The 22,837-nt window shown below is 40.5% G+C and overlaps 1 protein-coding gene and 1 long non-coding RNA gene across 3 annotated transcripts; both read right to left on the bottom strand.

Moving 5' to 3' along the window:
• Nucleotides 1-187: 187 nt before the first annotated feature.
• LOC132088114 (uncharacterized) lies at nucleotides 188-5,229 on the bottom strand. Of its 2 annotated transcripts, none has more exons than XR_009421346.1 (3): nucleotides 5,103-5,229; nucleotides 552-761; nucleotides 188-270 (listed from the first exon to the last, which is right to left on the bottom strand). It is a non-coding gene; the product is annotated as an uncharacterized LOC132088114 (long non-coding RNA). The 2 variants fall into 2 exon arrangements; XR_009421345.1 differs by having other exon boundaries at nucleotides 552-757; nucleotides 5,103-5,212.
• A 5,704-nt stretch (nucleotides 5,230-10,933) lies between these two features.
• Nucleotides 10,934-22,480, bottom strand: LOC130702408 (broad-complex core protein isoforms 1/2/3/4/5-like). The gene is given in 6 exon segments (XM_057524083.2): nucleotides 10,934-11,188; nucleotides 11,190-11,812; nucleotides 12,289-12,340; nucleotides 12,454-12,540; nucleotides 13,380-15,162; nucleotides 22,323-22,480. Coding segments are annotated over 6 exon segments (2,901 nt in total). The 5' UTR covers nucleotides 22,439-22,480; the 3' UTR covers nucleotides 10,934-10,948.
• Between the last annotated feature and the right edge of the window lie 357 nt (nucleotides 22,481-22,837).

Below are 22,837 nucleotides of genomic sequence, written 5' to 3' on the forward strand. Positions count from 1 at the left end.
TTTGAGGACTTGCGATAGCGCGCACGTAGTTCGGTGAAATAAATCAAGACGGTGCAATATCTGTTGAATTTGTTTTTTTTTTTTTTTTTTTTTTTTATTAAAAAAATTGCATTTGTAATTAAATTTCTTTACCTTTGAGCGGAAGGGGATTAAAGACATTTCACAGCTCGCCTTGCGCTGTCCATTTTTTATTTTTTATTGCAATTTTTTCCGTTTGTTGCATTTCACAGGTCAGAGCCGCCATGGCTCGACTTTCTCACGGCCTACTTTCTAACAATAATATCAGAATAAAAAAAAAAAAAAGAATATATATATAAGAAAAGAGGAAACAAACTTGATATTATTCACCATATCAGAGAGGGGGAGAGAAAACAGGCCTCCCTCTAAAAAAAAATTGTAGAGGGGCAGCACGTAATTTAATCTCTATACAGAGCGGCGAAAAAAAAAAAGAGCCGATGCACATGTCACCGACGTACTCTCTGATAGGCTAACTACCTGTCGTTAGATATTATATAGTTACTCGCTCTATAGGCATGTACATATATATATACCTGGGCCTTCTTCCTTAGTGTGTGGAGAAAGGAAACATATGCCGAATGATGACGCCATACGCAGCCACGTAAGGTGAAAATGTAGGCCAAACTTTATATTGCGGTGTACGTATATGACGCTGATTTTTATTTCTTTCCATTTCCTGTTTGTTTCTTTTTTTTTCTCCGTTCGGCTGCCGGAATACAAAATGGACGTCCTGTTATATCTATCTACAAAGGATGACGCACAAAGAAAAAAAAAATTAGTTTTTTTTTATTAACAATTTCATTTTTTAAATTTTATTATCGTGATGATGTTACGTAGATTAATGCGCATTGCAATACCTTACTTACGGGTTAATTTAACTAGAAAAACGAGGGGAGAGGGGGATACGAAAACCGGATGGAACCCGTTGGCGTTGCATCATCGGGAAACTCGTTTTTCTTTCATGTTATGCGTGACAGTAAAATTGCCCTCGTTTTACTTTTTTCAACCAGTTTTTCTTTTATGCAAAGCAAAAGCCATTTTCAATGTCAATCGAAAGAAGCCACTTTGATGATGCAAAAAATAAAAAATAAAAGACTCCCCCACTCATCCGTCCGCAAGAAACAAGTGTCTCTCCCATAGTAGGGGGGGGGGGGATGAGCGGTGTCTCTTTTGAGCTCTTAAAAAATCCTCTGCGGGGCCACTTGATTTCGCCACACATAAACATTATTAGAGTTATAGCGAAAGCTCTTCCATGTTCGCCCCTCCGCCACCCAATTTCGCAAGCTGTGTTATATTTATTTCGATGTTGTTTTTTGTTTTATTTTTTTTTTTTTGGCGCTGCTCGCGTGCGAGCTCTTCTCCCTCCGTAGCTGATGTGTTTTTTGCGCGCCCCCCCCCCCCCTTTTGCGGTCTCTTCTATTTCTAACGTCCAAAAGATCGGTGTGGGTAGAGGCTAGAAAAGAAACCGCCAGTCGCGAAATAACGCGTCTCTTTCGCCATACTAAATTTTTATTGCACCTTCCCTTTTTTTTTTTTTTTTTGAGACCCTCCAGCATCTTAAGCGACTGATTCTTTTGTTTGGGATGCATCCGCAGACACCGCGGATTGTTGTTTTTTTTTTTTTTTATGAAGATCACTGCGCGGCCTTTTTTTTTTGTGTTGTTGTTAAGCCTTCATAACAATTTCGACCATTAAATATAATGTCCGTTTTGGCCTATTTTTTTTTTTTTAGAGAGAGCGGCAGACGTCCGTCATATAAAAAATCATAGTGACCCATCACCTAGGCGACAATATCGCTTGTTGTTTTTTTTTTGTTTTTTGCGCATCTGTTTTTATAAAAAAAAAAAAAAAAATTAGGGCACGTATTAAAAGGTATTGAAAAATGGAGGGATATCTTGACGTCATTTGAAATAAATCGGGGATATTTTTTTTTCTTTTTCTTTCCTTGTGTTTTTGTTCAAATTGAAATTGGATAGTAATGAAGAGGACAATCTTTAATTCGTTTTTAGAATTGGAAAAAAAAAAAAGAAAGGTCGGAATTGGGTTTGAATTTCCGCCGCTGCTTTTGACGATGTGGATCAATGTCAGGTTCGTTTAAAAGACACTCGACTGCACATTCAATTTCAAATAAAAAATCGGAGGCGGCATAAAAGGACGGGGGGGGGGGGCATTTGGATCAAAGATAAAACCGAAAGCCAATGACGTCACACTATCCGAAATTGAATTTTATAAGAGAAATTTGGCTAAACATGATAACACGCATTGATTTGTTCAAATCCAAAAATTGAATTTCCCTTCCTTATTTTCTATTTTTTTTTTTTTTTCAAAATCCCGTATCATTGCTGACCTATTTCCAAAATTTGTTGCTAAATTTCAATCATCAAAATCGCTTGCCCACACGCACATACAATCAATTTTTATTCCCTGATGGCGAGCCTCAAAGACCTAGATAGATATTTTATTCTATCGGTACTCTTGGTATCCCCCGTATAAAAAACACAAACAAGTAAAAAAAAGAATCAGGTCGTGCCAAAAAACAAAGTCGTTTCGATCAAGGCCGACTTTTCTTAAAGGCGACATTATAAATGTATAAAAAAAAAACGGTCAATTGCGGCGAAAAAAAAAAAAAAAACACAAAACAAGTTTCACTTGACAACCTTTTTTTTTTGCCGTGTGATGTTCCGTACCTTTGTATTTTTTCACCTTATTTTTTTTTGTCTCACTGGATACCTGTCGCTCTCGCGCGCGCCATTTTTTTTTATAGCTACGCTAGTCGCAATAAGATTTTTTAAAAAGACCTTTCTCTTTCTGCTAGTCTATTTGGTGTTTTTTTTTTTTTTTATTTAACGGCCTCTGTGTTATTCAATTTTCAGACCATTTGCTCTCGAAACGTCTTCACAAATGTCCCCCCCCCCCCCCTACACACGTAGAGAGAGAGAGAGACGACTTAACGATTATTGGGTCCGCAGAAGAGGCAGTTGTGGCGCACGCCCGCGTACTTTGGAGGCAGCCGGGCAATTTGAACAAGAAGAGAAAAAAAAAAATGACAATAGTGCAGCAGAAGCTAAATAAAAAAAAAAAAAAAAATGGGTACATGTTCGGCTGCTGAAATGTTTCGACAAAAAACAAGACATAAAACACCATTTTTTGGTCACTTTAAACGTCGTAACGCTTTAACGCGAGCGAAATGTCTTTTTTTTTGTGTGTGTGTTACATTTCACCGGCGACACTACGTTTCTTCTTAAGTTTTCACAATCGAATAAGGGACGCGTTAAATGTTTAACGTCATTTTCAATTTCGTTTCATCTTCTTCAGATCTGTATGCAAATGAAGCACAAAACGAAAAAATAATCAAATTATTGACGTTTCTATGCAGGAGTTGAACGACCCTTTGTTTCGTCATGTCTAAAGCTACTGGGTGGGCTAACTGTTTAATGACGTTAACCAACACATCACGAATGCAAAAAAAAAAAAAAAAAAAAAGGCCTGTCCCTTTTTTTTTTTCGAAGCAAAAAAAAAAAACGTCACGGAATAAAGAACTGCTGTTGAGCAAAAAAAAAAATTGTTACGGACTAAAGAACTACTGTGTTACACTACCTGGTTACACGGTGAAAATGGATCTCGTAACAAAATTTTTTTTGCTGTTTTTTTTTTTTTCTTTGAAATGGGGAGTGTTAACCCTTTTGGTTATTCGGAATAACTCGAGGTACTGATTATCAGAATGGAAAAATTTTTTTTTTTAACCCTACCACTATTTTTTTCGAACAGGATGTTCCATGTGAAAAAAAAAAAAGAGTTGTGAGAAAAAAAAAATTTTTATGAAGGGGGTCACTTTTTTTTGGTCAAGTTATTGCTGCACAGACTAAACCAATGGTGGTGTATGTGTAACACGCATTCCATCGTATAAGGCCCCGCGTTAGTTTTATTGTACGCCTTTAACCCTCCACATCTAATGCCATTTTTTTTTCCCAACAGTTACGAAACGTACCAAAAAAAAACAACAGTGAGAGTAAAAAAAATACCGTGAAAAGAAAAAAAAATCGGTTGCAAGTTCAGCAGGGCAAAAGGGTTGCAATAAAATAAGATAACACAGAGCCCCCCCCCTCTCTTCTCTTAGCAGACAAACTGTAATTGACCGTAAAGAAAAAAAAAAGAAAAAAAGGTTCAACCTTCACCGTAACTGTCCCTTCAACCAGAGCAGCCCTGGTGGCGAAAAACGAATTCTTTCCAAGAAAGAAGACTAAAAAGAAAAAGAACTTGCAACAATTGCAACACGAAATTCGAAATAACGAAAAAAAAAATGCACTCGATGAACTTTGAAGATTGAACGATTCCACACAAAGTTCATTGTACGAAAATGTCGATATGCTCAACATCAGACGTCAATCAAACGAATGTATATCAGCAGCCCCGGGTTGACGTCACATTGCTGAAAGGCATGTGAGGGGCGATTCTCTATTGCGTGTTATATGACTTTTGCTGCGCTGCAGGGGCACAACCCATAGGCAATTCGAAAAAAAATGGCCGCGCGCAATGACCAGTTGTAAAACCATTCCGGAATATCCCATTGGGATGAAACTTGTGGGCGAAACTAATGGCTTTTTTTTTTCTCTCTCTCTCTCTCTCTCTTTCTCTCCCGAGCAGTTAAAATGCAATATATTTTTTTTTTTTCCCTTGAAAAGGAGGATGGCTCTACAGACTATTACAAACGCAACAGTGAACTGATGTCTCCACTTTTACTTTTCAACATACACACACAGAGAGAGAGAGACAAAAAAAAAATGGAGGGCGCGAGCCATTTCCTCTACACATTGATTTGTCGTCTTTCCAAGTGAGGAAACGCCAAAGTCGACATTCAAAACTGTCGATTGTCTACAGCACATTGCAAGACGACCCTGCCGAAATTTCGGATCTTATTTCCGACAAGTTACTCAACAAATTGAACAACTTTTCGTCCTGGATCGCTAATGAGCTACGCGACAAAGTTTCTTTGTTCTTTTCACATTGTTCGAGAAGCCGCCCCACGTTTGCCAAAAGATTTTGGGGAAACTGTTCGTAACAAGGAAACACACGAGCACATTTACCTGATTAGATTAGATGATCGTTGAAAAACATCTCCCTGGGTGATGAGACGTTAACGAAGTTCCACGACGCTTCCTCTCATTTTTTTTTTTTTCCACCATCACTAGAGCAGATGACGCACGATGAACTTGCAGAAACATAATGAAGACTGTATCACACGTGCCAAAATGCGGGGTTGCCATACTTTTGATTCATCGAAATTGAATGAATAAAAACAAAAAAAGACGAGAATATCACATCAAAAAAAGGGTGTATTTTTGTTTACGTCAACAGTCAAGCAACTACAAATTGGATTGGGTAGAGAATAAAAAAAAAAAAAGGTGTTTTGAAGTTTTGGAGGAGGGAAATAAAAAATCGAAAACTTTTTTTTGTTTTTGCCAGTTTCGTGAAATCGATTCGATACTTGAACAAAACGATAATGAATCATTTTTGTTTTATCGTTTTTGTTTTTTTTTTTGCAAATTTCACGACGTTCTGCACACACACAACAAAAAACAAAACAAGTTTTCTCTAACTCTCGCATCGTGAAATGAAAGAAATAGGACGAAATAACAAAAAGAGACGAATAGAAAAAAAAAAATAAAAAATAAATCCAACGAGAATTTGATGAGGTGCAGACGCGAAAGAGAGAGACGATTGAAGAGCGACATTTTTTTTTTTTGTTTCTTTTAAAAGTCTGTGTGTTTTTCTTTCTTTTTTTTCAACTACCGGAAATTTGTTGGGCTGCGGGAGGAGGGGGTGGGGAACAATTTGAATAAAAGGGAAAGGAAAAAAAAAAAGTTAATTGAAAAGAGGGTAAACAAAATAGTGTTGAAAAAGGAAGGGGGGGGGGGGAACAAACCAAAAAAATGTGTGAAAAATTTTCGAAACCGAGACATGTTTACCGGGGAGGGATTTTTTTTAAAACGCCAATGCATAATTTTAATCATTTTTTTTTTTTTTGTAACTTTTTCTTTCTTTTTTTCTTTGTGTTTCTAGTTATGCAATCCGAATAAGAAGAAATCAAATTTGAAACCGGGTCGGAAAATGTTGTGTGTGAAAACAAACAAACAAAAAGAAAAAAAAAAAAGCAATTTTTTTTTCTTTTTCAAGCCAATCAGAAAATTCAAAAAAAAAAACAAACAATTTTGAAACAAACAAGCATCCAATTGAAGGGAGGGAGGAGAAAGAACACGAAACATGTGTGAATAATAGTGTAGCACAATCATCATATTCTTAAATAAAGTAAAGTAATAAAAAAAAATTCAATCGGGAATTTCAAGAAAAAAAAATATAAAAACAAAACACGCCTTTTCTTTTTCAAAACATTTCGGCTTGTCATCAAACAAACTCGAAAACACTCGGAGGTAATAATTTGTTTTTGACGTACTCGCCACATACACAACAAGAACAAAAAAAAAAAAAAAAATATGTTTATCAATTAGATGCGAAGGGGGAAAAAAGTAAGAGGGAGGGGGGGGGGGAGGGGAGAGAAGGAATTTATTTTCAACGGGTCGCGTATTTCGGGTATTTTGTTTCGTTTTTTTTTTTTCTTTCTCTCTTGATTTCTGTCATTACAAATTAGCAATCATTGGTCTGCTTTACGTATAAACAAGTTTGAAACGACCAAATCTTGATCTGTACGAATTTTGAGGGCTATTTTGTTTTGTTTCTCTTTTGTCTCATGTGTTCACTCTACAATTCTTATTCGATTGTTAAAATGAAATTTTTCTCTTTGTCGTCTCTTTCTCATTTGGGGCGGGGTCATTTGCTTGTCTGCTTTGCTATTTTTTTGTAACGTGAAATGGGTTGTGTCGGATGTTGATGCGCTTTAACAAACAATTCATTTAAATAGAAGAGGGGGGGAGGGGTTGTTGACGCCTGCGTGAAAAAAAAAACGAGGGGGATCATTCAAAAAAAAAAAATATGAATAATAATAACAATAAAGAAAAAAAAACAGACGAATTCAATGTTGGATTGAGTTTTGCACCTGAGATAGTTCTTACGAATATATGTGTCAAATATAGATGTGTTTTTTTTTCTTTAAAAATATAAAATGTTTTCGTTATTATTATTATTATTATTATTATTATTATTACTGTTATTATAGATACTTGTAGATTGATTCGGAGATAAGCGGATAACGGATGGAGATATTTCATCAAATAGAGTTTTTTGTTTTACTTGTATATGGCCGAGTTCTATTATGGATGGTTGATTGGATTTTGTTTTTGTTTCGTTTCCTGTTTTTGACGGTTAGGTTAAAAGGTTTTCAATTGAAGGGAGGGAGGAAAAAGGCAAAGAAGAAACAAATCGGCTACGTTAGGAACTGTGTGCAACATCATCATGTTTTGGACCATCTTCATTGCAACGTTTTTTTGTTATTTTTTCGTTTTCACTTTCTTATAATATGTGTAATTAAAATCTGCATTTTCAAATGAAGTCAAAATTAAAAAAATAAAGATTTTTTTTTCATTGATTGCTAATATACCCGACTTCAAGAACTGATGGGAGGTATATAATTTTCGACGGACAGTTGATGTTTGTTTTTACCCTGAGTCTAGCGCTTTTTTTTTTGTTGTGGATTTTTTTCTATACAACTTTAGATTAATGTGGATTTTTCGGTTGTTGAAAAAAAAAAAAATGTAATTTATAGGGAACTATTTTTAACTGTTTCACTGGTTTTTTTTTTTTCTTAATAGGATGAGGGTCTTTGTGATATCAAAAAGGAAAAAGAATTGAATGAGCAGTTGGCCAAAGTACCCATAGGTGGCGCGGAAAGGTCATTCAAACAGCGGGACTTTTAAACGATAGAGGGGGAAAAAAATCAAATTGATGTTGTAGAAAGATGTCGATGTCTTGGTTTGGCGCGAGATTTGAAACAAACTTGCGAAAAATAACTCAACTTTTCGAGAAAATGAGAGGCGCGCACAATGAAAAAAAAAAAAAAAAAAAAAAAAAAGAGAGGAGCAACAGTTGGAAATCAATTTTCCTGAGGTAGCCATGAGCAAAGAGGTGCTTCCATAGTCGTTAACATGCCCTCTTTTCTTTCTGCGATAATAATAATAATAATAATAATAATTGAAAAAAAAAAACTAAATAATGATAATAATTGAAAAATGAAAAAATTCGTCCTTTCATTGTCTCGATTTGAATGTCCCAGAGCGTCAAATTAGAGCAGCAACAGCAGAGCAATCACCCGCAGTGCAATTACAACAAACATATACGCACCAGCGCGCAAATCCCTAAGATTATTATGAAGACATTATCTAATCATTATCATAATTATTTAAAAAATTGAAAAAAAAAGAACAAACAAACAAGACAAGATGTTTGTTTAATTACATTAAGAGAAAGATGACATTTGTTTCTTTTCAAATGCTATGTTTGTTATGTTTGAATTTTTTAAATGGACCCAAAAGGTTTGTGTGATTTTGACTGTGGCCGGAGGGCGAGCAAAAAAAAAAAATGCCACCTGAGCTTTGAATTGAATTATCTTGAAATTTAATTTTAAAACAAAATAATTTAGTGCCGAATGATTTGAAAAGATGTTTTTCTTTCTCGTATTAAAAAGGGGAGGAGGAAATTGACAGTCAACGATAGAGGTAACTGGTTGCTGTCAATGACTTGTGTAACAAGGCACCACGTTAAAAAAAAAAAAAAAAGTGGAAAAAAAAAAATAATATTTCCAAACGAGTTAAATGATTGACTCGATTCAAACATATTCCCAAGAGATTGGCCGGAAATTCGGTGTTGTGTTTTTTTTTTTTTAGTGTACGTCATTGGCGGTATTTCAAATAAAATAAAATAAAAATAATATTAGTGTTTGTTTTCGATACCCAACAATACTTTGGAAATTGTTACTTTCATTTAATTAAAAATTAAAAAAAAAAAAACGAATCATCACCCACGATGATTTGATTGACGGTTATTTATAATATATAGTCTTTGAGAAAAAAAAAGAAAAAAAATTAAGGAGAAAAATGAAAAACTTTAGAAACCCCCGAAACACATCGACGCGAGAAAGTTTTGCTTATCAGAAATCTTAAAAAAAAAAAAAAGAGGAAGATTTGAAATAAAAAATTAACACGCTGGACAATAACACGCATACAAAACACGCACACGGAAGAATTGAAAAGGGAAAAAAAAAATAACCCAACAGATTCTGAACATTAAAAGAGGAGAAAATAAAAACCACATTAAGGCGACGATTGTTTTGTGTGTGTGTGTGTGTGTGTGTGGAATTCAGAGTTAATAATAATAACAATTAAAAAAGACCCACACGAATTCTTCTTTTCAAAATGTTCTTTGACATTTTGAATTTCGCTCATTGAAAAGATCTAAACTAAAGTTTTTTTTTAAAAATGGGTTCCTTATTTCGGGGGGTCCTTTGTTTAAAAAACGAATTTTTTGCATGCAAAAAAAAAAAATCGGAATCTATCCGATTACCTTGTGTGTAAAAGAGTGTTGACAAAGATAGGCTTCTTTCTTTTTTTAGCAAAAAGAAAAACGTCACCATTGCCATCACATTTTCGAATCCAATTCAAAATGGTTTGTTTTCGCCAATGGGCGCAAAAAAAAAAAGAAAAACACAAAAAATTCCATATTTTGAAAAAAACAAAATTCAACAAGCCTGACGCGTCCAATCCCGAAACACATCAGGATTTGAATCATTAAAAAAGAGATGAATAAACGGGAAGAAAAAGAAGTTGATGCAATCACACTCGTACATTGTTAAGGACAACATCCTTCCTTTTTGCCTTCGAAAAGAAATTCGCTTGAATTTTTTTTTTTTTTCATCGCCAAAGTTGACAAAAAGAACGTCAAAACCTCGTATTGCACACACACACATATTCTAAAATAGTTCTTACTAAATGAATTCACGGGGGTTGGGGATAATCAAAAGACCAAAACAAAAGAAAAATGAATCAATTCTAAAATAATAGCGTCCGAAAAGCAAATGAAAAGGGACCACCGGAGGAAATTTAGAAAAAAAAAAAAATTATGAATTTTGATATCCCAATAAAAAAAAAAAGAAAATGTTTTTGAGAAAACCGGGTTTGGGTTCCAAAAAAATGTTTAACTGGTTTCTTTTGTTTCATTCCTCAATTCCATTGGTTTTCTGGTAAAGAGTCACTGGTTTGATTTTGTCTGTGTCTTTTCTACCAATCAATGATAATAATAGTCTAATTATAAATCAACGGGTTGGGCGGGGGGGGTTGGAAAAAAATCGAAGTTTGCCTGGGTAGGAAGTGGGGCGGGGAGGATGAATCACCGGTGCCATCCAAAAAATATGAAAAATGGGTGGGAAATAATCTTTGAAACTTGGAACCCGCACGTAATTTAAAAAATGTGTAACAACAGGCGGGGGGGGGAGGGATGGGATCAATCAGCAAAAAATTTGCATTGACCTAACGTCAATTGTTTTGAAACGGAAAACAAATGTTGGTTCTGAGGTAGAGTCGTTCGAATGCGGGGTTAGTTAACTGGGCTTGTTGAGGGGGTGGGATCGACGGTGTGTCAGTTACACACGCGCGCGCACACACACATAAAAACATTTCTCTTTCGTTCCCCTCTCGCACACAGAGACATACACATATGATACGTGCGTGACGAAGACACACGAAACCTGAGTTTTTTTTTTTTTTACTTCCGTCGGGACTGGATCATTTGTTTTTTTCTTAGCGAAATAGGATTTTATCAGAGAACCCGTTTAGAAAAAAAAAATAATGAAAAGGAAAAAAAAAAAAACAATTTTTAGATTTTTTTTTCCCGCGCTCCTAACCACCCCATCTAACGGAGACGCGACAAACTAAAAACCCAAAAATTTGCTTTTGCCTTTCGCCTTTTTGATGAAACAGGTGTGTGTTCACGTCGTACTGGGATTGGGACTGGCGCTTCCGCCGCGATCGTCCATGACCACTTCGGCTATCGACGATGTCGTCGAATTGAGATCGTCACGGACGGCGAAATAAGCGCCGCCGACGCGAGCTCCAGCGCTAAATTTGCTGCTCTGGCGCGGCGGAGGCGTCTGGGGCGCCGGCGGAGGCGTCGGAGTCGAATCGGGCGTCTCTTTTTTGATGTCCTTACCGTTGGACGACGGCGTCGGGCGCGGCGGCCGATCCGTGCGATCCTGGCGACGACGTCGACAAGTTGGACGAGCCAATCGTCAAATTTTCAGGGCTCTCCTGACGGCTGTCCTCGCTGTAGTCGGCCGGGCCGCAAGACTCGGGCAAATCCTCCTGGCCGGCCGAGTTGGTGGCGGCCACAACAGCCGCTGCCTCGTGGCGACTGCTGCCGGCTACCTGGATGACGGGTCCGCGCTCTCGTTTCACCAGCGACAAGGCCGCAGCGGCCATGGCCGATGTCAGGGCCGCAGTCGAAGCGGCGAAATTGTTTTGATTGGCCGCGTTCATGGCGGCCGCAGCGGCGGCCGCCGCCGCCTGTGCCGCCGCAGAGTTGGCCGCGGCGCTGGCTGCGGCCGCGGCCGACGACGACGTCGACGACGAGACGCGGCTGTAGGGACGAGTCGTAGCGATGCCCAGTTTCTTGACCTTGTCGTACAAAGTGCGCGACGGCACTTTAAATTTGCGCGAAGCCTGGAGTGCGCTCATGCCGCTCTTGACCGCCTCAATGGCGGCCGTGATATCGCTGTTGGTGTACTGCTTGTAGCGCTTCCATTCCAATTTCTGCGTCGGCACGTAGGCCGCGATCCGAGCTCCCGAGGCGTCCACTATGAAATCATCAAATGTATTCAACATAAATACCAAATAAGAAGCCCAAGAAAAACAAAATTTTACAAATGAGACGTTCATGGCCAAAAGACGCACAAATATTTCGTAATCCGGAAGTGCTGATTAGGACAAGAAAAAAAAAAAAAAATGCGCAGACACACAAAATGCGAGACCTTGAAATTTTTTTTCAAGAGGCTGATGTGCGACTTTTGATAAGGACGGGAGCCCTACGACATAGACGCATAGCCTTGGTGATTTTCATTTGCCTTTCGATTTTGCGTCACAAAAACAAGACGACCTTTGCACGCATTCGCGTTTGCGCCATTTTCAATCAGACGGCAAATGTTGGCATCATCGCAGATAACACAAACTGTCGCGATCGAGTCAAGGTTAGCCACACGCGCGCGCGCGCACTCACGAGGCAAATCCGATAGAGGCAAATTGCACCATCAACGAAAACACGAAAACAACTCACCTCGTTTATCAGACAGGGGCGACGACGGTACAGGATGTCCATATTCACCGCTCTTATATGAATACAAAGAATGTGGAAAAATAAATAATGAATAATAAGAATCATCAGCTTCTTTTTTTGTTTTGTTTTGTAAATGGATGACATGTGAAAGATTCATTTGCTTACAATCTCGCTGGGGTCGTCTTCAGAATTCAAATCCGGGTTCTGATTCCAATCGTCATCTCCACGATCTCGATCACGGCCTGCTTGTCTCTACAATACACAACAATCATGAATTAATTAGCATTTTTTTTTTTTTTTCAAAAACTTTTAAGTCAAAAAAAAAAAAAATTATGTAATCCCAAACGCTACCGCTAGATGGCAAACAAAGTAATCAAGAGGCTTAAACGTAGAAAAAAAAAATACCCACGCATTCCCTGGCAGGGCTAATAATATCGTGAGCGTGCGTGTCTACAATGTCTGCGTTCTAATGTCATTGACGTATTTCTTTCTACGTCTCTCTCTACTATTCGCCCTTCCCACTCTCTACCCACCCCCCTCCCTATTCCCGGAATAATAACAGACAGAAGGGGCGCGCTGCTGCACGAGCAAAAAAAATAAAAAAAAAAAGGATCTATAGGGAGAAGAAGAGGAAACTGGTCGGGTAGGTTTTTTCTTTTGCCCTTGTAGGGAGGAGGGTGGTGCTGGTGGTGGTGGCGATAAGCGCACACCACCAACCCCCAACAATTCTACTCTCTGTCTATTTCACGACACGTGGAGCCAATCTTTTTTACCCATCCCTGTCTCTCATTCTCTGCGCTCGTGCAAGTCAACGAGAAGGGGGATGAGAGAGAGAGAGGGGTGCATGAACTCGGAAGCCATTGGCAACCCGACGAAAAACAAGACACACGATCCAGTGACCGTGAGTTGGAATCTATAGGGTAAGGGCGAACGGGGGTAAGGGAAGAGTAAGTTAGGGTAGCAAGAGAATTCCAACCGGAACATTGGATTATTTTTTTTTTTTTTTATACACATCTTTTAATTATTATTATTTTAATGATTGATTTGAATTCATTTTTATGTTGGGAAGGAAGGAGGGTTTTATATATTACCTCGGCGTAAGCCATGGCCATCGGTAAATAACTGCTGAGGTGATTGCGATCATCGGCCGAACCCGATCCTTCGGCGGCTGCAGCCGCGGCGGCAGCGCTCAAACGGAAAGGAAAGAGTCCAGGGATGTCGGCGTGATGGTGATGCTTCGATGATCCGTGATGAGGTCCGAGGACGGTGCGGAGTAGCGACGGCGTCTGGTCGCTATCAGCCGACGCGATGGACAGACGTTTGCGTTTGGATGCGCCTCCGCCGCCGTTGTTGTCTCCGTGCCGATCGAAATGATGATCGCTGTTGCGTCCGTTGCCGCTAGATGGCTCTCTATCATCGGCCGAAGCGTTGGATCCTCCGCGCTGGATGGCTCCGTAAAGAGCCAGAGCCTGTTCGCGTTCGCGCAGGGCCGTCTCAAAGGCACCGAGATGGAGCGGCATGACGAGCGGCGGCCACATGCTCAACGGATTGCCCGCGCTTCCGGCACTATCCCTATCGCCGCGAGTGGCGCTGCCATCGCGACGGTCTCCGCCCTGCTCGCTGCCCTGCGGGCTCAACATGGGCGACTTGTAGAGGTAAGAGGAGGACGCGTGACGCGAATACGATCCGGCTCCAGATTCGGGATCGCCTCGAATGTGTCCGCCAGAGCGTTCCGGCGGGCTGGTCGGGCTGGGACTCTTGTTGCGGTTGTGAAGGTGGTGGTGGTGATTGTGGTGGTGGTTGTGATCGGCCGAACCCCCCGACGCCCTGTCGGCGTAGCGGTGCGACGGTGTGGAGCGGTCGGCGTTCGACGAGGAAGAGACGGGCAAGTGGTGACCTGAAAGGGCGTGACCTGAGGTAGATCGGATGATTGGCGGATGAGCGTTGATTGAGGTAGACGGAGGAGATCCTGAACTGCTACCTCCGTGACTGCTGGGTCCGACGACGCCACCACCGCCCGGGGTGACGTTGACCGACGTGCTGGACAGGAGGCCCGAAGATGCCGGAGCTTGATAGGGCGTCTCCCTGTCGCCGCCACTGCTGGATGCATTGAGCGAATCGTCCTCAAAGAGGCCCTTGACTCGCAAGGCTTCAGCCACTTTGAGGAGCGACGGAAGCTGCTCCTGGGCGACATTGACCTCACCGCGGTACATGTACTCGAGAATGGCGCGGATCTCGGCGTACTGGATGTCTTTGAAGACGACGATGGGATGCGGGCAGGCATTCTCCAGGAACAGCGACTGGAAGTAAGAGGAACAGGCGGCCAACACCATCTTGTGGCACTTGATCGAAGTGCCGCCGACGGCCAGCGTCACGTCCGTAAAGGCTTCCGTTTGGAGCAACTGCTCGAAAACCGTCAGCAAATTGGAGCGGTGATTGTTCCAGCGGAGACAGTACTGCTGGCTGTCGTCGGCCAGCGCAGACGAGCCGGCCGCGTTACTGTTGTTGTTGTTGTTATTGTTGCTGCCGGTCCGGCCACCAACGCCGCCACCACCCATACTCTTGGTGGACATGTTGGCGGCAGGTGGAACGACCGGTGGTGATGGTGGATTCACCTTAGCGGCGGCCTGCCCGCCACCCGCGATCCCCCTCTCTGCGGCTCTATCGTCTTCTGCTTGAGGATCGTCTGCTTGTCGTTGATGAACCGCAAGGCGGCGGCGCTGGCTGCCACTGCCGCTGTGACCGCCACTCCACAATTGCCTCTTTTCCGGCTGTTGCAAACGATACGAGTAATCGTCGTTTTCAGGCCGAGACGTCGATCCACCAGCCTCCTCTTCTCCCTCGTCCGTCGTCACTCCTTCAAGTAGAACGTTCCTGCTATGAAAAAAAAAAAAAATGAAACATTTTGCATTTTTCTTTTCAATCTCGTTTTATACCCTCCATTACTTTAAAAGGTGAGGGCGCACGTGTCATCAATGACAATCAAAAAAATTCCGAGAAAAGACAACAACAAATACATTCGTTTTGAATATCTGAACGATTGCGAGGAAGACAACCAAGTGTCGTGAATAATGTGAAAACGAGTCTACAAGAACCCGTCCCACTCCCGATAATTTTTCTTCTTTTTTTAAATGAAAAAAAGAAACACGTCATTTCTGATTGCTAATCGAATTGTCGTGTTAAGACGCCGGGGCGCGCTGCCATCGCACCCTATTTTCGTGAATTCCGGGAAAATTCAACAGCTTTTCTCATGGACGGGGAAAAAAAAGAGAATCAGGGACAAACAACCGAAAAAAAAAAATCATAATCAAAAATGGCGGGCAGGATGTGTCACACACATAGTGTGTATGAAAGGAAACTAACAAAAAAGAAAGGCAGAAATATGGCGAAAGAATTTCGCAACATTGCCGAAACATTTCATTGCATTTCCTGTTTACACGAAACGTTATCATTTTTTTTTTTAGTTTACTTGACTACAGTTTGAAATCGAAAAAAAACCGCAAACTCATTTCGTGTTTCTTGGGAAACAATAAGAAACCTGCAAGCACGGGAATATATCTAAAATACACAGAAATCAATTTTGTTTGTTTTGTTTTTTTGCCCCGAATTGGCACATTAATTGTGATTCCAGAAAAGATTTCGAAAAAAAATTGAATACATTTTAGTTGGTAGTAGCCACATAGTAACAATTATCCCATTCTGTTTATCCCGCCCACTTTTTCCGAGAGCAGCCAAACATTTTATCGGGAAAATTGGTTTGAAAAAAAACAAAAAAAAACAGACAAACACGTAACCAGTTATGCAAACATGGCATGCACGCTGGTTTGCATCCACTAACAAAAAAAAAACTATATGCAAAGTATTTAAAAAGAAAAAAGGAAAATTCATGTGGGAACCTGTTTACGACAAACGATAACGATTATAAAAAATGCAAGTGTTTTATGTCATCGAATCTCCACATGTTACGTTTCATACGTTTCTCAGGTGAAAACTATAACCATTTTTCATTCGTTTTTTTTTCTCTTGAGTTTCACATTTTTGCCGTGAGATGGCAGAGCAAAAAAATCGGGGTAAGCAAAAAAAAAAAAAAAGTTTGCCAACCGTTTTTTTTTTTTTTTTTTCTTGAATCCCGATTTTCTTTGCTTTCTTTACAATATCCTAGAGTTTCTCTACTTTGTTCAAATACGCGTCTTATCTTCGAACGGGCAAAAAAATAAACGTAGTACGAAACAATCTTTTACAAAGTCAACTCAAAAGATAAGAGATCGGACATTGAAACGCCGGGACGAAGGGGCCACGCCATTTTCGAACACATTTTTTGTCTTTTGTCTTTTCTTACTAAAACATTTTCTGATTGATACACACAACACAAAATAGAGAAGATAAATATCCCAATTTTCAATAAATGGAAATGGGGAGGGGGGTGAGTTGTGTTCTAGACGATAAAAGTTCACCACCACCACCACGTAAAGAAAAAATACAAAAAATAAAAACGAAGACGAAAAACAAGTTTTTGGAAATAAAAATTGAAAAAAAAAAAAAAAAAAAAGATCCTCAAGTTATTCGACTCGTTTGAAAATGATAAAAACAGAAAGGCCGGGCCTATTGAGTGTTGTCTGGAGATGGAGAAAACCGAGACGAAACTTTTTTTTTTTTTTCTTCCTCTTCTTCGTCTTCCCTTCCCCCAATGTGTGTCGCAACTTTTTTTGAAAACCCGAAGCTTTTTACACACACACCCGGGAGATTAGATGGGGGGAGAGAGAGGCTCAGCACTGTAAGTTGAAGGAAACACATTCCGATGTGTTTGAATTTAGCGTTTTTGTGAGAGAAAAACGAGAGAGAAATGCTCCTTGTGATTTTCTTTTCTTAGTCAATGAACAAAAAAATAAATCGAAAAATGTCCAAAATGACAATCTAGCCAAAATTGGTTAAATGAACTTTGATTGCGACAATGATGAGAACAAAGTTCACTTTATCAAAAAAAAAAAATGGCGGAAGTTATCATTTTATTTACGAGTTTCTACATCATTTCCAGCCATAAAACTCGTAAAGATTTGTAGGGAGGAAGGTCATCATAATCGCAAGAGGGTAGAAAAAAGAGAAATTTTTTTTTCATCCAAGGGAAACCGTCTGTCGTAACAACAAAAAAAATGGGGGTTGAAAGACGGATGAAATCTCACCTTGAGAAAAAAAAATAGCTTCAAAAGAATTTTTTCTTCTTTTCGTTGCGTATTTATCTTTTTTTTTCTCCCTGTATCCAACCGCCACCCCCCAATTTTTTTTTTTCGACAATGTGAATATATAGCCCAGGCAGATCCTCACGCTAGTGCCTCACTCCCCCCCTTAGCCTCCAGGGTTTCTCCCCCCCCCCCAATCTCAGGGTATTGCGTATTTCTAGGCCTTATATATATTTTTTTTTCTCTATCCTAATCCTCTTTTTTGGACTTTTCATCAGCTCTTCTCCCTTTAGCGGGTTCATTCGCAATGCCCCTCACTCACCCGAAAAACTCGGAATCCGGGGAGAATGAGAGAAAAACGAAAAAAAAAAAGATAGCCTTCATGATGAACCCCCCCCCACACACACACACACCCACCCTCTTACGTAAAAGCGTAACCCGCATGGCCTACACACTACCCCTATGTGAGGGTGGAAAAATAAGAAGGAAATGATAATAAAAAAAAAAGAAAAACCGAAGATGGGAGAAAGAGAGACGGACGACCGACCGACCGACGACGTGAAGAGATGAGAAGGTTAGGGGAGGAGGGGTGGGTTCGGTGGCCGCTCACACACTTTGACTGCACGCTGCTGCCTTTGGCGAAAAAGCCCTTCATAAAAAAGACACGTGTATAGGCCTAGTTTCGGGACCGGACGTTCTCATTGGTCGGTCCCTTTTCTTTTTTCCAGTTTTTCTTGTTGGCAGCCAGGCAGGGTGGGTAGTGGTGGTTTTTTTTCCACCCTCACCACCCTCCTGTATCCTACCCGCAGCAGGCCTATTGCGCCACCCCCACACACACACCACACTTTGCACGACGAGATGCTAGCGCCACCGCCGCGATCAATGTGCCCAATGGCGTCTCTCCCCCCCTCATTTATCTACCCTAACCTTTCCTGGTTGTCGGTGTACGAAAAAAAAAAGATGGCCGATTTTTACGACAAGTCAACAAAACCGCGACCTTTACCACTGGTAAAAATATTGGCGAGTGTTTATCTATTGAAAAAAAAAGGTCTGACACAGCGTGTCCTTTAACAGTATATAGATGATAAGCGTTTACCCCATACTTGCTCCTAAAAATGGCACTAGAAAGATGGCAGCACGAACGCAATACACGTTCTCCCCGTGCCGACACACACACACGCGCGACCGTACGGGAGGGCAAATACACTGCGACGGCCTCAGCGTCTACATTTTGTTTGTTTTTTTTTTAGTTTCCCTTTCGCGACTTACGCATTTGCCAACTTTTTCTCTATGGGCCCTACAAAATCGATGAGCTGGTCAATAAAGTTTTCCCATTGCGAAAGACGGCTGTCAGCGCCACCGCCGACACACACGCGAATTGATGGTTAGGAAATGATTGACAATTGGCTTATGGGGGTTGGTTATTTAGAATTAACATTAAAATTAAGATAAAATCCACTCACCCTTTTTTTTTGTTAAAAAAATTAACGTGTCGTACACATTACACTAGGCACAAAATATACACAAACACGAGACGAACACAGACACACGGGGGAAAGGGAGGGGAAGGGCAACTTAAATTTCGATTTCACATCGACCCGAGTCGAAAAGCCCCTCGGCCGGAAAAGAATTTTAGCACGCACTGCGCCCCGACGTGTATGAAAACGCACTGTGGCCAGGGCACACGAGTCTCTCTCCTCCCCCTTACTTTTCGCCCCTACACACACACACACACACACACAAATTCTATACTCCTCCCCCAGAGAGGAGTCGAGAAACTTTGGGCCTATGGGGCTAAAATATTAAGTCACAGCAGCGCCCCCTACATGTTATTCCGAAAACAGGGAGAATGAGAGAGGAGGGTAAAAGCGGGAGAAAAAAAAAAAAAAAAAAAGAAAAGAATTTTGTCGTCCGACGACTTTGGCGCCCGCCTGATGGCGCTGATTCACGTGTGTGTGCAAAACAAAAAAAAATTTTTTCCATAGCTTTCAAGAAAAAAAAAAGGTACGTCAATGCCCCTAGCGGCGGGAGAAAAGTACCCCCTACAAAAAAAATACATCCACCCCGCCTCCTTCTAACATTTCCGCACCTTAAATATACGTGAGAAAAATTCTTTTTACAGGCACAATGGCTCCCGAGGCTTAGAAAAAAATAAACGAAAAAAAAAGGACACATCTGGCGAAAAAAAAAAAAAAATGAGAAGAAAATATAAAACCACGTTGTTTTTTTCCCGTGTATATCGCCGTGATGATCACGCAAAAATTGTGGAGCTAACCAACCAAAAAAAATTGGAAGGTCTTGATTCTTTCAATTTTTTAATGGCGCCATCCGCGGTCGATCGTAAAGAAAAGAGAAGGCCGTCATGGTACTAAAGTAGCAAATGTACCACGTTGCGTGCAAAAAATATATATTTGTATCCCCATCCCATTTAGTCTGTTACATACACCTAAAAGGTATGGGGAAATAAACCTGACCATGAGAAAAATCTCTCGGGAAGAGGTGTACATCAACCACAAATATAATGTTTGTTAAGCTCCGATCGATACCTTCGGTAGCAAAAATAAAACGATAAAAACATTTGAATTGGTTGATTTTTTTTTTTTTTAGACTTTAGTCAAGTTGGAAAAATAATAAAAACCCAAGTTTTTTTGGCGTTTTTTTTTTTTAGGGACCCCGTTGTGTGTGTGTGTGTGGTCAACAACCCCAACGAACCTGGTCGTCTGGACTGAAGGGCGGAGCTTGTTTTTTTTTTTTTTTTTTAAATGGTTGCCATTCGATTCTCGGTCGTTACAGTTTGTTTAACGAAAAAGAAAAGGGAATCTTTATTTAGTTGAAACAGCTGCTTGATTAGCGAATCGAGACTTTCACAACAACAACCCTAAAGTTACGTAATCAACCAAACGGAATGAAAGAGGGAAAAACAAAAGATGGCGACCAAACGTAGAACAAAAAGAACAAATGGCGGTTTTTTTTGTCTCTGGACGGTCTACGAGTTCCGCAGCAGTGCAACGCGCCATTTCCTCTATTACAAGCCACCCTACCTTCTTGTATAGAAAGGCCACGTGAATGTCTTCTACGAACCACCCACTCGTGACGCCCACCGCCTCCCCCCCCCGTCCCCTATAAAAGCTCCAAGTAAAACACGCTATGCAATTTGCAGGATTTGCCATACCAAAAACACTAGTCTGAAATACTTGTTTTTTTCCCATTCTTTTCTCTTTCTTTCGTCAACGATTTCATCTACAAAGATTATGAAAAATGAACTTTGCACTCGATACACTATTTTGCAGAGCTCGTGAACCAAAATGACGGCAGTGACTGTTGTTTGTCGATGAAACACGAAAGATAAAAATTCAGCAATCAAATATGAAACGGGGCGGTGGCGAGGCCAACGAACTGAACTACGGAAAAAAAAACGTTCGCCACTAGAGGGGTTGGCGTAACATTGAAACAAGTACTACGCCATATTTTTTTTGCACCAATCACCTGTGCCGTTTCTTCCCTTTTTGTCATAGGCATTTTTATCCCCCCTCCTCCTCGTTTCCTAACTATTTAAATAATCTAACCACAAAACGTTTATTTTATTGGTCGCTTTTTCGAATTCGCCATGACAGCATATGTAAAAAAAAAACAACGCTTTGCATAATCTTGTCAGCTATATTTTTCCCAACCCCACCCTTGGGATTACACCAAATAAGGAAAATCTTACCCTACCCACCACCTGGGTAAGAAAAAAAAACACAAGTAAAAAAAAAAAAAAAAGGACAAGTTTCTCAAACTTATTTGAATACAACAAAAAAAAAATATATGGCTGACCGCAGATGAACGACCTGATTCACCCCCCCCCCCCCCTTAAAAAAAAAACAGGTTATAAAAAAAAAAAAGAAATCAATCGGCAATGACATGGATCTTTTTTTGTAGGGAGGGTAAGATAGGGTCCCAAAAAAAACTGGTGTCTTGGTGCCCTGAGGGTGAAGAAGAAGAAAAGAGGGTGAAAAAGAACTTTGCTAATCCCCTCGTGCGTGTGTTACGTTACCTTTGGGGGGTTCTCCACGTGGCGAGGCCTACCTCCTTTTTTTCCTGGTCAAGGATGAGGAGGGTGAAAAAAAACACCATTCGGTAGGTGGATGATCGACTAGACTCCGCCCACTTCACCCTTGGTAGGCCCAACGGCCTACATTTGCGCAAGTCGACGACGAACGACGGAATTTTTTCGAATGAGGGGGGGGGATAAGAAGCTTGCAGCTAGAAAGTGAGAATATCACGATAGAGTGGATAGAAGAAGGGGGGATGGAAGGGAAAAAGAAGTCGGATTTTCGGATGAATAATGAAAGGTGAGTGCGGTGCCCCGAAAAACCAAGGGGAACTTTGCTCGTTCTCCCCAGGTGGAATTATTATATGAAAATGATCGAAAATATTAAAAAAAAAAAAAAAATGAGGAAAAATAAAAACACCCTAGCCCCCTACGGTTGGTTGCCTTGGCGACGTTACACCCTCTTTCCAAAAGAATAAGAAAAATGCTGTATAGATAAAGCGGCAATTTTTGTTTTCTCTACACACTTTTTGATCCAATTAAAAGAAAAGCAAAAAAAAAAGAAGGGGAGGAAAAACGAACATGTTTCAGACGGGAATCAGGTTTCAACTTTGTGTGTAGGAATTCTGCGAATCGAGAGCTTAACGAACTCTGGCCCAAATGTCACGGTCAAGTCGTGCGCAGTTTTTCCCATTTGAAACAACTTTCTCGTGCACGTTATTTTAGATGAACGAATAAGTAACATATCAAAGACATAAAAAAAAGGAAAGCAGAGGAAAAAGTCTGAAGAAAATGTTTCCATTGAAAACACGAGTTTTATTTACCTTTTGTCGGATTGGCGATTCAACAACCGGGCAGCAGATGTGGCGTCGTGCACGTTGTCGTAAGGTGGCGCGCAGTGCTGTCTGCTGTCGTACATCAGCGTTCGAGTAGCAGACATGCGGATGTCATCGTTTCGGCAGAGACCGAATATCTTTTTCTTTCTTTCAATTTCAAAAATAAAGATGATATTTGTAGAAACGAAAATGAAGGGGTAGGCGAAATTTCAAGTTTTCTTCGAATAATGGCCGCGGCCAAGATACACGAGAGACACTCACGATACACCAGGCATAGATTGTCACTTGTACTTCAAAGTTCGTTTTCTTTCTGTGTTACTCTTCCGAATTTGTTTCGAGACTTGTTTTTGTTTGTTTTTTTTTTTGTTTTTTTTGAAAAATAAAAAAAAATCTACCACCAGGTGTCACTGTCTTACATCATTACACGCGGCCGTCTGTTGGCTTAGTGAACGAAACGTTGACGGGCGTCGGCGTTTTTTTTCTCTTTTCCTTCCGAAGAGAGG

This window comes from Daphnia carinata, chromosome 6 (genome assembly GCF_022539665.2).
Source record: "Daphnia carinata strain CSIRO-1 chromosome 6, CSIRO_AGI_Dcar_HiC_V3, whole genome shotgun sequence".
Classification (NCBI taxonomy): domain Eukaryota; kingdom Metazoa; phylum Arthropoda; class Branchiopoda; order Diplostraca; family Daphniidae; genus Daphnia; species Daphnia carinata.